Source organism: Scyliorhinus canicula, chromosome 8, assembly GCF_902713615.1.
Source record: "Scyliorhinus canicula chromosome 8, sScyCan1.1, whole genome shotgun sequence".
Taxonomy (NCBI): domain Eukaryota; kingdom Metazoa; phylum Chordata; class Chondrichthyes; order Carcharhiniformes; family Scyliorhinidae; genus Scyliorhinus; species Scyliorhinus canicula.
Genome location: NC_052153.1, coordinates 136,882,994 through 136,898,898, shown reverse-complemented (window position 1 = coordinate 136,898,898; position 15,905 = coordinate 136,882,994). Strand labels below are relative to the sequence as shown.

General features: G+C 50.1%; 1 protein-coding gene across 5 annotated transcripts in view; it reads right to left on the bottom strand.

Annotated features, from left to right (window-relative positions):
* Positions 1-15,905, bottom strand: part of LOC119970525 (ATP-dependent Clp protease ATP-binding subunit clpX-like, mitochondrial) — a 92,155-nt gene that overhangs the window by 60,871 nt on the left and 15,379 nt on the right. For 4 of the 5 annotated variants that reach the window (XM_038805293.1, XM_038805297.1, XM_038805294.1 and 1 more), the window contains exon 3: positions 13,038-13,161. The exons of the other annotated variant lie outside the window; for it this stretch is intronic. In XM_038805293.1, coding sequence (XP_038661221.1) covers positions 13,038-13,161 — 124 coding nt within the window. The remainder of the gene's footprint in view (positions 1-13,037; positions 13,162-15,905) is intronic. 5 annotated transcript variants of the gene reach the window in all.

Genomic DNA, 15,905 nt, shown 5'->3' with positions numbered 1-15,905 from the left:
GTACTTCTCAGCGGTGATAAGGAGTGGTGACTGCTGCCACCAATATGCATCCACTGGAGGCTCAAGATCACTGAGGACCCAGGCCACAGATAAGTGATGGCAGGATTGGGATTGCAGGGTGGGGATCATGTATGGTGGAGATGTGTTGGCAGCAAGGGCCAGGGTTAGCAGACAGGTTTTCTGCCAGTCGGCCTCCCATCTCCATCTCCTGATGCTGAGTCCCTTGAACAGCCACTGAGTGCCTTTAAACGTGGGAGTCCCCTGGAAACCACAAGATCTCTGATAGGTTTTGCTTTTCGGGCTTCCTCCACTACTGTGTGAATACCAGTGGAGATGGGATGAACCCCTTAAATGAGCATTGATTTTTGACTCAAGGTTGGCAAACAGCAGTCGAGCAGGATAGCCTTTCTCAAGTCTCCTGCCCCTGCCTTAATTGGGGCAGAGGCTGAAGGGGCAGGCACCCTTCCAACCAATTAAACATCTCCTGCAACCAAACCTGTCTGAGGGAGAGACCATTATATTCCATCCAAAATGTGACAACATCAAGTAAAATAAAGAAACAAAGTCTTACTTACCACCCAATATATATGCAGCCCGGTATACCCAACCAGATTCCTTTCTGGTCAGTGCCCTACTGGCCGACCTTTTATATATAGAGGTGAACAGAGATCCTCGCCCCCAGCAGAGAAGCTCATACTCTGCAAAGGCCACGAAGATCATCATTCCCATCCAGTAAGCCTCATGCAGGCTTTACAACAACCACCTCAGAGTCTGAAAAGCATTCATCCTTTGCATCTACCCTTTGCTTTCTGTTACTGAGCCAATTTCATATCCATAACGACACTTTCAACTTAATTCAATGGGTTTCCATCTACTTAATAAGCTCCTGTGTGGCAGTTTTTTTCATGTCTTCCGAATGTCCATCTATACATCATCCACTATATTTCCTCGATCAACTTTCCTTGTTCCTTACTTCATCAAAGAATTCAATTAATTTTGTCAGACACAATTTGTCTTTAACAAGCTCATGCTGGCTCTCCTCAATTAACCCCTGCCCTTTCAAATCAAGGACTTATTTTCTCCTAGATTCCAATAGCTTCCCCATCGACTTGAATTTCCCTGCTTATCCCTCGGGTGATAGAAGAACGTTGACAACCCTCCAGTCAAATGGCTGTTGCTTTATCTGGCAAATACTTTTTCTAATCTACCTGGGCTAGCAACCTTGTTAAATCACTAAAATTAGCTGTTCCCCAGTTAACTATTTTTAGCTTCAATATTTTCTGGACTCTTTCCATAATTACTCTAAACAAAATTATATTTTCCTCCTGCAACGTATTCCACTTGATTTACCTCAGTTTCCAGAAACAGATACAACATCGCTTCCTTCTTTGTTAAACTAGAGACATATTGTTTGGAATTTTTAGGGCTGAGGGGAATCTCATACATCGATTAGTGAACCAATCCAGTGCCTGAGTGGCTACCACTGGGCCTTCCCCACAATTGAGGTCCGCGCTGGCAGAAATCTGGCTCACCAAGAGCTGATGCCTAATCAGAGGCCTGCAGCTTCTCGTGCCAGCAGGAGTGGTGGCTGCTGGTGGTAATGCACTGGGAGATGGTGGTGTAGTGGTAATGTCACTGGACAAGTAATCCAGGATCATGCTCTGGGACAAGGGGTTCAAATCACAGCATGGCGGCTGGTGGAATTTGAATTCAGTTAATAAATCTGGAACATAAAGCTAGTCTCTGTCATGGTGACCATGACACTATCATCGATTGTTATAAAAACCCATCTAGTTCACTAATCTTTAGGGAAGGGAATCTGCCCTCAATTTGGCCTTCAAGTGACTCCAGGTCACAGCAATATAGTTGACTCTTAATTTCCCTCTAAAATGATCCAGCAATCAAAGCCATTTACAGATAGAGCAACAAATGCTGACCTTGCCAATGCCGCCTAGAATCCCGACAGTGCAGAAGGAGGTCATTCAGCCCATTGAGTCTCCACCGGCCCTTGGAAACTGTAGCCTACTCAAACTTAAACCTACTCCTCCACTTTATCCCCGAAACCCAGTAATCCCACTTAACCTTTTTTTTGGACATGATGGGACAATTTAGCATGACCAATCAACCTAACCTGCACATCTTTGGACTGTGGGAAGAAACCCACGCAGACACGGAGAGAAAGTGCAAACTCTACACAGCCAGTCACCCAAGGCCGGAATTCAACAATTGGTCCCTGGAACTGTGAGGCAGCAGTGCTAACCGAAGCACCACCGTTTTGTCCATTGAAATACATCCCATGAAATAATTTTTTCAAAATCTGCAAATGGGTAGTTTGTAAATATATTTGTACAGATTGATTAAAACTAACAGAAGACAAAAATTGAAATAGGTCTCTGCATCTTTGGGCATGATAACGAGAGATAATGTAGGCCTCGTCAAAAAGAAAAAGGAGGCATTTGTCAGAGTTAGAAGGCTGGGAACAGACAAAGCCTGTGTGGAATATAAGGAAAGTAGGAAGGAACTTAAGCAAGGAGTCAGGAGGGCTAAAAGGGGTCACAAAAAGTCATTGGCAAATGGAGGAAAATCCCAAGGCTTTTTACACATACCTAAAAATCAAGAAGTTAGCCAGGGAAAGGGTTGGCCTACTGAAGGACACGGGAGGGAATCTATGTGTGGAGCCAGAGGAAATAGGTGAGGTACTAAATTAATACTTTGCATCAGTACTCACCAAAAAGAAGGAACCGGTGGATGTTGAATCTAGGGAAGGGTGTGTAGAAAGCCTGGGTCACATTGAGACCCAAAAAGACGTGGTGTTGGCGTCTTGAAAAATATTAAGGTGGTTAAGTCCCCAGGGCCTGATGGGATGTACCCCAGAATACTGAAGGAGGCAAGAGAGAAAATTGTTGAGGCCTTGACAATAATCTTTGGATCCTCACCATCTTCAGGCGATGTCCGGAGAACTGGAGAATAGCCAATGTTGTTCCTTTGTTTAAGAACGGTAGCAAGGATAATCCAGGAAACTACAGGCCGGTGAGCCTTACGGCAGTGGTAGGGAAATTACTGGACAGAATTCTTCGAGACAGGATCTACTCCCATTTGGAAGCAAGTGAACGTATTCGCGAGAGGCAGCACGGTTTTGTGAAGGGGAGGTCGTGTCTCACTAACTTGATAGAGTTTTTCGAGGAGGTCACAAAGATGATTGATGGAGATAGGGCAGTGGATGCTGCCTATATGGACTTCAGTAAGGCCTTTGACAAGGTCCGTCATGGCAGACTGGTACAAAAGGTGAAGTCACACAGGATCAGATGTGAGCTGGCAAGATGGATACAGAACTGCCTAGGTCATAGAAGAGAGCAGCAATGGAAGGGTGCTTTTCTGATTGGAAGGCTGTGACTAGTGGTGTTCCGCAGGTATCAGTGCTGGGACATTTGCTGTTCGTAGTATATATAAATGATTTGGAGGAAAATGTAACTGGTCTGATTAGTAAGTTTGCGACGACACAAAGGTTGGTTGAATTGCGGATAGCGATGAGGACTGTCAGAGGATACAGCAGGATCTACATCGTTTGGAGACTTGGGCGGAGAGATGGCAGATGGAGTTTAATCGGGACAAATGTGAGGTAATGCATTTTGGAAGGTCTAATCCAGGTAGGGAATATAGAACCACTGAAAGGGGCAACAAAGGTGGAGAAGGTAGTCAAGAAGGCATACGGCATTCTAACTTTCATTGGCCGGGGCATTGAGTATAAAATTGAGTATAAAAAGTCATGTAGCAGCTGTATAGAACCTTAGTTAGGCCACTCTTGGGAGTATAGTGTTCAATTCTAGTCGCCACACTACCAGAAGGATGTGGAGGCTTTAGAGAGGGTGCAGAAGAGATTTACCAGATGTTGGTTTGTTCTCACTGGAATGAAGGAGGTTGAGGGGCGACCTGATAGAAGTCTACAAAATTATGAGGGGCATAGACAGAGTGGATAGTCAGAGGCTTTTTCCCAAGGTAGAGGGGTCAATTACTAGGGGGCATAGGTTTAAGGTGCGAGGGGAAAGGTTTAGCGGAGATGTACGAGGCAAGTTTTTCGCACAGAGGGTAGTGGGTCCCTGGAACTCACTGCCGGTGGAGGTGGTGGAAGCAGGGACGATAGTGACGTTTAAGGGACATCTTGACAAATACATGAATAGGGTGGGAATAGAGGGATACGGACCCTGGAAATGTAGAAGATTTTAGTTCAGACGGGCCCCATGGTCAATGCAGGCTTGGGGGGCTGTTCCTGTGCTGTCCTTTCCTTTGTTCTTCTTTGGGAAAAAAACACAAACCCATTTTGGGCAGGTTTGGGGGTGTGTTTCTTGGCACCTGCAACGCTGATACGGCCCCGCTATCAAATAGGGTTATTTCTTTTGGCCTCGGTGCGAAACGCCCTGCCGAGGCTGCACTTACTTTCATGAATGCTGCCTCAATCCCTCGACCAGCCCACCGTGGCCTCCGGACTTCCCCAACACCCCAACTCACTTGTTAGGAGGATCCTCGAACCCACTTCATTCCATCACATAAGGACAGAGAACCCCCGGGCCTGAACCCCAGCACAAATAACCTGGTATCTTGGCACTGCCAGCCTGGCAGTACCACCTGGACCCTGGCAGTCGCAAGGTGCTGGCTGGCAGTGCCAAGGTACCCAGGTGGAAGCAGGAGTGCCGGGGTACCACCCTGCCCAGAGCCCGACCACCCTGGCGGATTCCAATGACCTGGGAGAGCCCTCCTGGTGCTGTTATGCCTGGTCTACGTTTGTGTTGGCCACTGCTAAATGGCACCACAGGGACGTCTCCCAGGGGCAGGCATTTGATCCGATCCCTGAGAAACCCTGGCACAGACCTATTTAAGTGAACCTAACTCACCTAAATATGCAAATGTAGATCTCCCCCAGTGAGATCCAAATCGTGACGCCATGCGAGATCTCATTACATCTCGCAAGGCGTCCCAAGTGTCGCAAATCGTGTGAGATGCCTCTCCAGAGATTGAAGGAGGGGGGGAAGGAGGAGGGGGTGGGGAAGGACGCTGCCATGCTCGGGGGTGGGAGGGGAAAGAAGGAGGGGGGAGGAGGAGGAGAGGGGGAAGGAGGAGCGAGAGGGAGGTGGAGGGGGGAGGAGGGGTGGAGGAGGGAGGTAGGGTGCAGTCATGTCCGGGAGGGATGCGGGGGGGGAGGTTGGGGCAGGGGGTCTCCACGTTCCGGGGAGGGCGGCGCGGGCTGGGGAGGGTCTTTCCGCGGGAGCGTCATACCAGCCGGCCTGCCATGGCAGGACGGTGGTAAAGACGCGCTTGCAAGTTGAGGCCATGCTGATGGGCAAAGGCCACTGGCGCCGCCATCCCACACGGCCACACGCCATTAACCTTGGGTGCACCCAGCCCCCCCCCCCCGCCCCGCCCGCCCCACAGGAGCCGCAACACGCAACACCCGGCCCCCGTGAGGTCATGGCCAGCCCATGGTGACGCAATGAGGAGGGACGGGGTAAACTGGGCGGTGGACGGAGACTGTGGGCAGGGGTCAGGGTGCCTGCGTGTCTGTAGCGAGACCAGGCAACCGGGGAACACATGTATCCCATGGCACCTGGCTGTCAAGGTGTCAAAGCGCCATCGTTAAACATGTTGTAACTCTTCCCCCCTCCCCTGCAGATCGTCATGTTTGCGCACCAGCCAGCGATGTTTGCCGCCGTGGCGGGAGCCGCAGCCCTGCAGGTGGCCCTTTGGCAGCATCAACGCAGACGGCTCAGGGCAGCAGCGGCTGCAGCAGAGGGACCGGCTGCAGAGAGCCCCGTGCCACCCGCTCGGGCTGCAGGCCCGCCCGCCCGCCCGACAGGTGCAGGAGGCGGCGGAGGATGACGATGACCACCACATCGATGGGGATACACAGGATGAGGATTCTGATCTTGATGGGGCGCAGGGGGAGGAGGAGGTGCAAGTGGTGGTCCCTCATGAGGCCTCGAGTGTACCGTCACCACATGTCCTTCGAGGACCTGCCGGACAGGGCATGCAGGAGGAGACTCCGGATGAGTAGGGAGACCGTCACACATATATGCCACCTCATGGCACACCTGGCACCACGTGGAACGGGGGAGGACATGCTATCCCAGTGACCGTCAAGATGACGGTAGCCCTCAACTTCTACGTGCCGGGGCCGTTCCAGGCGCCGAGCGGGGACCTGTCCGGTATCTCACAGGCATTGGTGCACCGGTGCATCCGAGCAGTAACCGACGCCCTGTATGCCATCACCGACCGGTACATTCAGTTCCAGAGGACCGCACACACCAGGATGCCCGGGCAGCGGGATTCGCCTCCGTGGCCAGGATACTGATGGCCCAGGGGGTGATTGATGGGGTGCATGTAGCCATGTGTGCACGTCGCCATGCATCCACCATCGGAGAACAGGGATGTGTTCATGAACAGAAAGGGGGCCTACGCCATGAACATTCACCATCACGGCATGCAGATCATGCACGTGTGCGCCCAGTACCCCGGCAGTGTGCATGATGCCTTTATACTGGTGCAATCTTACATTCCCGCCATGTTCGAGGGACAACCCCCCCCCCCCCGGCTGAGGGGCTGGTTGCTGGGCGACAGGGGTTACCCGTTGCAGTAGTGGCTGATGACGCCTACACGGAGACCACAGTCCAACGCGGAGACCCGCTACAATGCCCATGAAGCAACCAGGGGCGTTGTGGCGAGTTGCTTTGGCCTCTTGAAGATGCGCTTCAGGTGCCTGGACCGCTCTGGAGGGGCCCTCCAGTACCATTCAGAGAGGGCCGGCCGCATAGTTGTTGTCTGCTGCGTACTGCACAACATAGCCCAGCAGAGGGGCGATGTCCTGGAGGAGGAACAACAGGGGGAGCCCGATAAGGGCGACACATCTGCACATGAGGTGGAGGAGGATGGGGAGGTGGGGAGGGGTGGTGCACAGACACAACATGGGGGCTGGATATGGGTGGGAGGCTGCACGACGCCACCGGCTTAGCGAGCGAGCACGCGAGGCGTTGATCGCCGCCGTTTCACGAACTAGGGGGAGGGCATCGCTGAGCAAGGCACTTGCACCACCGTTCCGCCCAAACGTACCACCCAGCACCCCCCGCACCATCCGACAACCCTAGTTCCCACACCACCACTTTCACAGCACCTTACACCTGCGGCACAACGGGATGGTATCACACAGTTGCTTGTGTAAGCGGGTTCTGATCAGTGCCATGTTGAATGATGACAACCCACTCTGCGATGAGCTGTGAGCTCCGAATCATTAGACAATGTCTGACTTATTAGCCACAGCTACACCCTCCACCTCGGTGGTCCCTGTATGCGTCACGGTCACTCCATCACATGGCCATGTGGGGTTGCTGGCGTCAGTGTGCCGAGGATGACGGGGTGTTGATTGGGGGGGGGGACATGCCCGGCCTCACCGTCGTACCGAACTTCGACCCCAGCGCCACTCGTTCCCCATCACGAATATCCTGGAGAGAAAATTTGCTAATGCTCTTCGGGAGGGTTTAAACAGGGGATTGGGAACCTGAATTGTAGCTCCAGTATACAGGAGGTTGAGAGTAGTGAGATCATGAGTAAGGTTTCAAAGTTGCAGGAGTGTACCGGCAGGCAGGAAGGTGGTTTAAAGTGTGTCTACTTTGATGCCAGGAGCATCCGGAATAAGGTGGGTGAACTTGCGGCATGGGTTGGTACCTGGGACTTCGATGTTGTGGCCATTTCGGAGACATGGATAGAGCAGGGACAGGAATGGTTGCTGCAGGTGCCGGGGTTTAGATATTTCAGTAAGCTTAGGGAAGGTGGTAAAAGAGGGGGAGGGGTGGCATTGTTAGTCAAGGACAGTATTACGGTGGCAGAAATGACGTTTGATGAGGACTCGTCTACTGAGGTAGTATGGGCTGAGGTTAGAAATAGGAAAGGAGATGTCACCCTGTTAGGGGTTTTCTATAGGCCTCCGAAAAGTTCCAGCGATGTAGAGGAAAGGAATGCAAAGATGATTCTGGATAGGAGCGAAAGTAACAGGATAGTTGTTATGGGGGACTTTAACTTTCCAAATATTAACTGGAAAAGCTATAGTTCGAGTACTTTAGATGGGTCCGTTTTTGCCCAATGTGTGTAGGAGGGTTTCCTGACACAGTATGTAGATAGGCCAATGAGAGGCGAGGCCATATTAGATTTGGTACTGGGTAATGAACCAGGACAGGTGTTAGATTTGGAGGTAGGTGAGCACTTTGGTGATAGTGACCACAATTCGATTACGTTTACTTTAGTGATGGAAAGGGATAGGTATATACCGCAGGGCAAGAGTTATATCTGGGGGAAAGGCAATTATGATGCAATGAGGCAAGACTTAGGATGCATAGGATGGGGAAGGAAACTGCAGGGGATGGGCACAATTGAAATGTGGAGCTCGTTCAAGGAACAGCTACTGCATGTCCTTGATAAGTATTTACCTGTCAGGCAGGGAGGAAGTGGTCGAGCGAGGGAACCGTGGTTTACTAAAGTAGTTGAAACATTTGTCAAGAGGAAGAAGGAGGCTTATGTAAAGATGAGACGTGAAGGTTCAGTTAGGGCGCTCATGAGTTACAAGTTAGCTAGGAAGGACCTAAAGAGAAAGCTAAGAGCCAGGAGGGGACATGAGAAGTCTTTGGCAGGTAGGATCAAGGATAACCCTAAAGCTTTCTGTAGATATGTCAGGAATAAAAAAATGACTAGGGTAAGAGTAGGGCCAGTCAAGGACAGTAGTGGTAAGTTGTGCGTGGAATCAGAGGAGATAGGAGATGTGCTAAATGAATATTTTGCTTCAGTGTTCACGCGGGAAAAAGACAAAGTTGTCGAGGAGAATACTGAGATACAGGCTACTAGACTAGAAGGGCTTAAGGTGCATAAGGAGGAGTTGTTAGCAATTCTGGAAAGAGTGAAAATAGATAAGTCCCCTGGGCCGGATGGGATTTATCCTAGGATTCTCTGGGAAACTAGGCAGGAGATTGCTGAGCCATCGGCTTTGATCTTTAAGTCATCTTTGTTTACATGAATAGTGCCAGAAGACTGGAGGATAGCAAATGTCCCCTTGTTCAAGAAGGGGAGTAGAGACAACCCCAGTAACTATAGACCAGTGAGCCTTACTTCGGTTGTGGGAAAAGTCTTGGAAAGGTTTATAAGAGATATGATATATAATCATCGGGAAAGGAATAATTTGATTAGAGATAGTCAACATGGTTTTGTGAAGGGTAGGTCGTGCCTCACAAACCTTATTGAGTTCTTTGAGAAGGTGACCAAACAGGTGAACGAGGGTAAAGCAGTTGATGTGGTGTATATGGATTGCAGTAAAGCGTTTGATAAGGTTCACCACGGTAAGCTATTGCAGAAAATATGGAGGCATGGGATTCAGGGTGATTTAGCAGTTTGGATCAGAAATTGGCTAGCTGGAAGAAGACAAAGGGTGGTGGTTGATGGGAAATGTTCAGACTGGAGTCCAGTTACTAGTGGTGTACCACAAGGATCTGTTTTGGGGCCATTGTTGTTTGTCATTTTTATAAATGACCTGGAGGAGGGCGTACAAGGATGGGTGAGTAAATTTGCAGATGACACTAATGTCGGTGGAGTTGTGGACAGTGCGGAAGGATGTTACAAGTTACTAAGGGACATAGATAAGCTGCAGAGCTGGGCTGAGAGGTGGCAAATGGAGTTTAATGCAGAAAAGTGTGAGGTGATTCATTTTGGAAGGAATAAAAGGAAGACAGAGTATTGGGCTAATGGTAAGATTCTTGGTAGTGTGGATGAGCAGAGAGATCTCGGTGTCCATGTACATAGATCCTTGAAAGTTGCCACCCAGGTTGAGAGGGTTGTTAAAAAGGCATACAGTGAGTTAGCTTTTATTGGTAGAGGGATTGAGTTTCGGAGCCATGAGGTCATGTTGCAGCTGTACAAAACTCTGGTGCGGCCGCATTTGGAGTATTGCGTGCAATTCTGGTCGCCGCATTATAGGAATGATGTGGAAGCATTGGAAAGGGTGCAGAGGAGATTTACCAGAATGTTGCCTTGGAAGGAGGGAAGATCTTATGAGGGAAGGCTGAGGGACTTGAGGCTGTTTTTGTTAGAGAGAAAAAGGTTAAGAGGTGACTTAATAGAGGCATACAAGATGATCAGAGGATTAGATAGGATGGACAGTGAGAGCCTTTTTCCTCGGATGGTGATGTCTAGCACGAGGGGACATAGCTTTAAATTGAGGGGAGATAGATACAGGACAGATGTCAGAGGTAGGTTCTTTACTCAAAGAGTAGTAAGGGCGTGGAATGCCCTTCCTGCAACAGTAGTGGACTCGCCAACAGTAAGGGCATTCAAATGGTCATTGGATAATAAGGGAATAGTGTAGATGGGTTTTGGTTTGGTTTCACAGGTCGTCGCAACATCGAGGGCTGAAGGGCCTGTACTGCGCTGTAATGTTCTATGTTCTAAGCCCCAAGCCTTGCAGAACCTGACCCGTGGCCGAAACCGTTGCCCCCATTGCCTCCACCATGGCCGCCAACCGTGCGGTGTCGGCTGGGTGGCAGCCATGACCAGCACCACTCCCTGCTCCTGGACGCGGTAGACTCCTCCAACTGCGGCTGCAGATGCTGGAAGGTGGGCGTCATCCCGTTGTCCACTCCCGGGGTTTCCAAAAGCATCGGGTGTGTGGGTGGGTGTGGTAAGCCCAGGGACCCGGGAACCCTCTCGGCGGCAGCCTGGCCTGCCCTCCGACTGTCCAGCCTCTCGCCTGCTGCTACCTCCACCTGCTGTACCGGTTCGGCTGTGTGGTGCGCACCAGTCAGCGTCCCAGAAGCCTCATCACTAATGTGCCCAACCAAGGTGAGGGTATCTGCAATGGTGGAGGGAGTGGATGACAGCAGTGACTCAAGGTCCATATCCTCATCGGACCCCACGGGGTTCTCCTGGATCGACCCTTGGACCGATGGACGTTGTCCCCGGCCCACGTGAGGTGCCGTGTCCGTCATCTGTCTGGCCATCTTCTGTGCATCACTGTCCTGGCTCTCCATCCTCTCTTCGTCCATTTCATGGCCGTCAGTGTCCTGGCTGACCGTCCTGTGTTCATCAGTGTCATTTCTGTCGGTCCTCTGTGCGTCCGCTTCCTGTGCCCTGGCCTCGGAAGAGGGCCCCCCTGTCCGTCTTCCTTCCCCTCCCTGGCGTGCGCCCTGTGGGCAGATGAATTTGGAACTGAACGACGGGGGCTTCTCCGAGACGTTCCGGGACGATCGGCTGCTGGCCCTGGAATACACAATAAAGCATGTATCGTTAGACACGTGGGTGTGAGAGGGTGGAGGGGGCAGTGTGAGGGGGTGGAGAGTGAGGGGGGGTTTAGAGGATGGAGTGGGCAGTGTGAGGGGGTGGAGAGTGAGGGGGGTGAGGGGCTGAGGGAGTGTAGCCAGGCAGGGGAGTCTCACTTGGTACTGGGTCTCCGATCTGGCATGGCGCTACCTCCCAGGTGGCGGCTCCCCCAGCGGGGTCCAGAGCCCTCTGCTCATGGACGATGAGGGGGTGCAGCACAGGTGATCCCCCTCCAATTCTTGCACGCTCACAATGGTTGTGGGCTGCCTTGTCTTGCGGGGGGTGTGGGGGGGGGGGGGGGGAGGGAGCATCAGAGTTAGGCGGTCAGCAGCAAGACGCGGAGATGTTGGCAACATTATGACTGGGGGGGGAGCACTGGGCACCACACCATGGCAACTCGCAAGGTGGGTGTGGTGCCCATGTGGGTCGGGTGCAATATTGTGCCTCCCCTCCTGCGTGGGTGGTTGGAGGACATGCGACACGTGGCGGGGAGGGAGGGAGGAGTGGGGTGTGGCCCGGTGGAACTCTGGGGGTACTTACCCTGGCAGCCCTCATCAGGTCGTGGAGCTTCTTGCGGCACTGGTCTCCAGAGCAGGGGGTGTGCCCCACAGCGCTGACGGCGATGCCCACTTTATGCCAGCTGCTCTTGACTGTGCTGGCTGGGTACCAGTGGACACGTCTTGGACACAGGATCGCTCCGCGCTCTTCAACTGCGTCCAGCAATGCCTCCAGGTCATTGTCCCGGAACCTGGGAGCGGCACAGCGGGGCTCAGCCATCTCCCTCTGTTGGGGCCTGTGTGCGGATCGCGCACATTAAATGACGCAGCGCGGCGTCATTCGGGCGTCGCACGATGACAGCGCTTCTCTGGCACCACGCCCACCGTGTTTCTCGTGACCCCGCTGCTGGCCCATTTTCAGGGCCTGAATCGATGCTGCCGGCGGCCCGTTTTCACGACGGCGTTCACGACGGCACGGACACTCTGACTCGCCATCAGAGAATCCCGCCCTCTAATTAATGAAAACAGAAAATGCTGGACTCACACAGGAGTAAAGTAATAAACTGATATAAACATCAGAGTTGCACTATAGCTGTAGCAATTGGCAATCTTTCATGGTGTGAACCAAAATCATTTAAAACATTGCTATTTCAAGAAGCTGCAACTAATTTAAAATTATTCACAGCTATATACACGACTTCCAATTAATCATTACCGAGAAAGTGAAATGCAAATTAGATTAATTTGGCTCAGTAAATTGTTGGCCTAGAAATTAAATCATATTCAAATAGAGCATGATCCTGGTGCACAAACCATTTAATGTGCCAAATGAGGCCAGGTCGAGGTCAAATTAGTCCACTGGCCTTACTGGTGCTATGATCATTTGCAAACCAATTCCTCACATGTGTTTTAAACAAGTGTTAGACTTCTATTTGCATATGTAATGGCTTGGATGCCAGGTTCGGGCATGCCCCTGGATGTCAACACTAAACAACATGGTGTGTGGTGTACACCCATCCTGGAATGAGTATGCATATGCCAGGAGCCGTATGGGACTCATAGACACTCATTTTGCACCTGTAATATTACCCTTATTCTTACCAGATCCAACACCAATGTTGGGAGTAATCAGTGCTGAAGACTCAGAGCTACAGTAATGATAGCACAGTAGTCCTAACCATGCAAACTACTTTAACTTACAGGTAATTTCCTCCATATGCATACTTTGACTTCCACACTTGGGACAGCGTAACTGGTCATCTCTTTTTCCAAAGGACTTTTTTAACTGTTGATATGTTATCTTCATTTCATTTTTCTGAGTTGTCTGTTAAAATGCATTGAAAACACAAATTAACTCCAATTTTAACTCAGAACAGGAATCAGGTGAGTGTAAGGCAAGGCAGATTTTAACTCCAGGGTCTCATTTTTGTTTGACTGACAATCTGGCCCCTGACCATGTTGGAAGTTGAGCAGTTCCCCCACATAACTTTAAAGCCGATTTAAAGTGAGTTTGCACCTCTTAAAGGGAGGTTGTAAGTCCTGCTTTTATTTTTAGTCATGATGTGGAGATGCCGGCGTTGGACTGGGGTGAGCACAGTAAGAAGTCTTACAACACCAGGTTAAAGTCCAACAGGTTTGTTTCAAACACGAGCTTTCGGAGCACGGCTCCTTCTTCAGGTGAATGAAGAAGGAGCCGTGCTCCGAAAGCTCGTGTTTGAAACAAACCTGTTGGACTTTAACCTGGTGTTGTAAGACTTCTTACTTTATTTTTAGTGGAAGAATGCTTCAAAATATTTCAGCCGTACAGATGTGTAGAAGGGCCTAGTCTGAGGTAACTGACAGGGTCAGTGCCAGCTGCATTACATCCAGGACTTGACTTTACTGTACACAGAAGCTCAATGAGCTTGCAAGAGTAGCAAGGATTGGTGCAGTTCTTTCTGACACCAGTTGTCCTAACTGAACTGCAAAACACAGATTTTACCTCTTTCCCCACCAGTCTCAACAATTACTTCCCCACTATCACATCCTTCAACACAAACAAATTGCTTTTGCGTTAATCACTTGCTATTCTCATTCAATTGTGCTTCTTCTACACATTTCAACATATTCACAAGATGCACAAGCCCCCAAGTCTCTCGACTCATCTTTTTAACCCATTCACTACCTCACTCTCTCTTTCTGAAGGATAAATCCATGCATGAGATCTGGCATAGGAATACAGATGGAAAATTCATCAATATCATCAGTCTCACAAATGCAACAAATCGGGACATCTATGACCTCGGCAGGGTAATGGGAGTCAGGCCAGAGAGTCCAGTGGTGTACCTAATCAAGATGACTACGTATTGTATTCTGTTGAATCTGCAATAAGCAGAACGGATAGACGATAGTAGAAATTAAAGAACAAGGTTTATTCCAATATAATTACAATACTCCTCCACTCTCCTAAGGGTCTCCTTCTTCAACCTGCACCTAGGCTGGGGTTTTTACACACCTGTGGCTCGCCCTGTAAAGGGGAAACTCTACCCACTTAAAGGCAAAGTCCTGCCTCCCTTAAAGGGGAAGTTCATATTCTGGGGAGGTCATGGGAAATCATATGGTCCTGATCCTGGGACCTCCATTGGGGTTATAACATATTCCTTCATTCAATTCAGCACAGATGCAATCCCCATTCACAAGACTGCTGTCTGCTCATGTTCAGCCTGTATTTTCTGTCCTGTTTTCTTTTTTCTCTTTCTTCCAGATCTATTTCGCCACCACAAGACCCCTGAAAGGAAATAGGAAAGTAGACAATGCTCCTGAAGATGCATTTTGAGGCACTCCAGTCCTCCAGGATCCAACTTAGACACTGGTACTCCGTGGAGACTATGCAGCAATCTAGAGGTGTCCACAATGGTGAAACACCCATCGCCAGTGGGGAATATTAACTACTGGTAAAAGGGTCATCCCACGAAGGATGTTACTGGAAGAGCCTCTTCCAGGAAGAACTGCTTCTCACAGAGGGTGGTGAATTCGCTACCCCAAAGTGCAGTGGGTCTGAGTCCATAAGACATAGTAGCAGAATTAGGCCACTCGGCCCATTCAATCATGTCTGCTCCGCCATTCAATCATGGCTGATATTTTTCTCATCCCCATTCTCCTGCTTTCTTCCCATAACCCCTGATCCCCTTATTAATGAAGAACCTGCCTATCTGTCTTAAAGACACTCAGTGATTTGGCCTCCACAGCCTTCTGCGGCAAAGAGTTCCACAGATTCACCACCCTCTGGCTGAAGAAATTCCTCCTCATCGCTGTTCTAAAGGATCGTCCCTTTAGTCTGTGATTCTGTCCTCCGTTTCTGTTTTTTCCTACAAGTGGAAACATCCTCTCCCACGTCCACTCTATCCAGGCCTCGCAGTATCCTGTAAGCTTCAATAAGATCCCCCCTTATCCTTCTGAACTCCAAAGAGTACAGACACAGAGCCCTCAACCGTTCCTCATACGACAAGCTCTTCATTCCAGGGACCATTCATGTAAACCTCCTCTGGATCCTTCCCAAGGCCAGCACATCCTTCCTTAGATACGGGTCCCAAAACTTCTCCAAATGGGTCTGACCAGAGCCTTATATAGCCTCAGAAGTACATCCCTGGTCTTGTATTCTCGCCCTCTCTCCATGAATGCTAACATTGCATTTGCCTTCCTAACTGTCGACTGAACCTGCACGTTAATCTTAAGAAAATCGTGAACATGGACTCACAAGTCCCTTTGTGCTTCTGATTTTCAAAGCATCTTACCATTTAGAAAATAGTCTATGCCTCCATTTCTCCTTCCAAAGTGCATAACCTCACACTTTTCCATATTGTATTCCATCTACCATTTCTTTGCCCATTCTCCTAGCCTGTCCAAGTCCTTCTGCAGCCCCCTGCTTCCTCAATACTACCTGTCCCTCTATAGATCTTTGTAACATCTGCAAACTTAGCAACAATGCCTTCAGTTCCTTCTTCCAGGTCATTAATGTATATTGTGAAAAGATGTGGTCCCCGCACCGACCCCTGAGGCACACCACTAGTCACCGGCCGCCATCCTGAA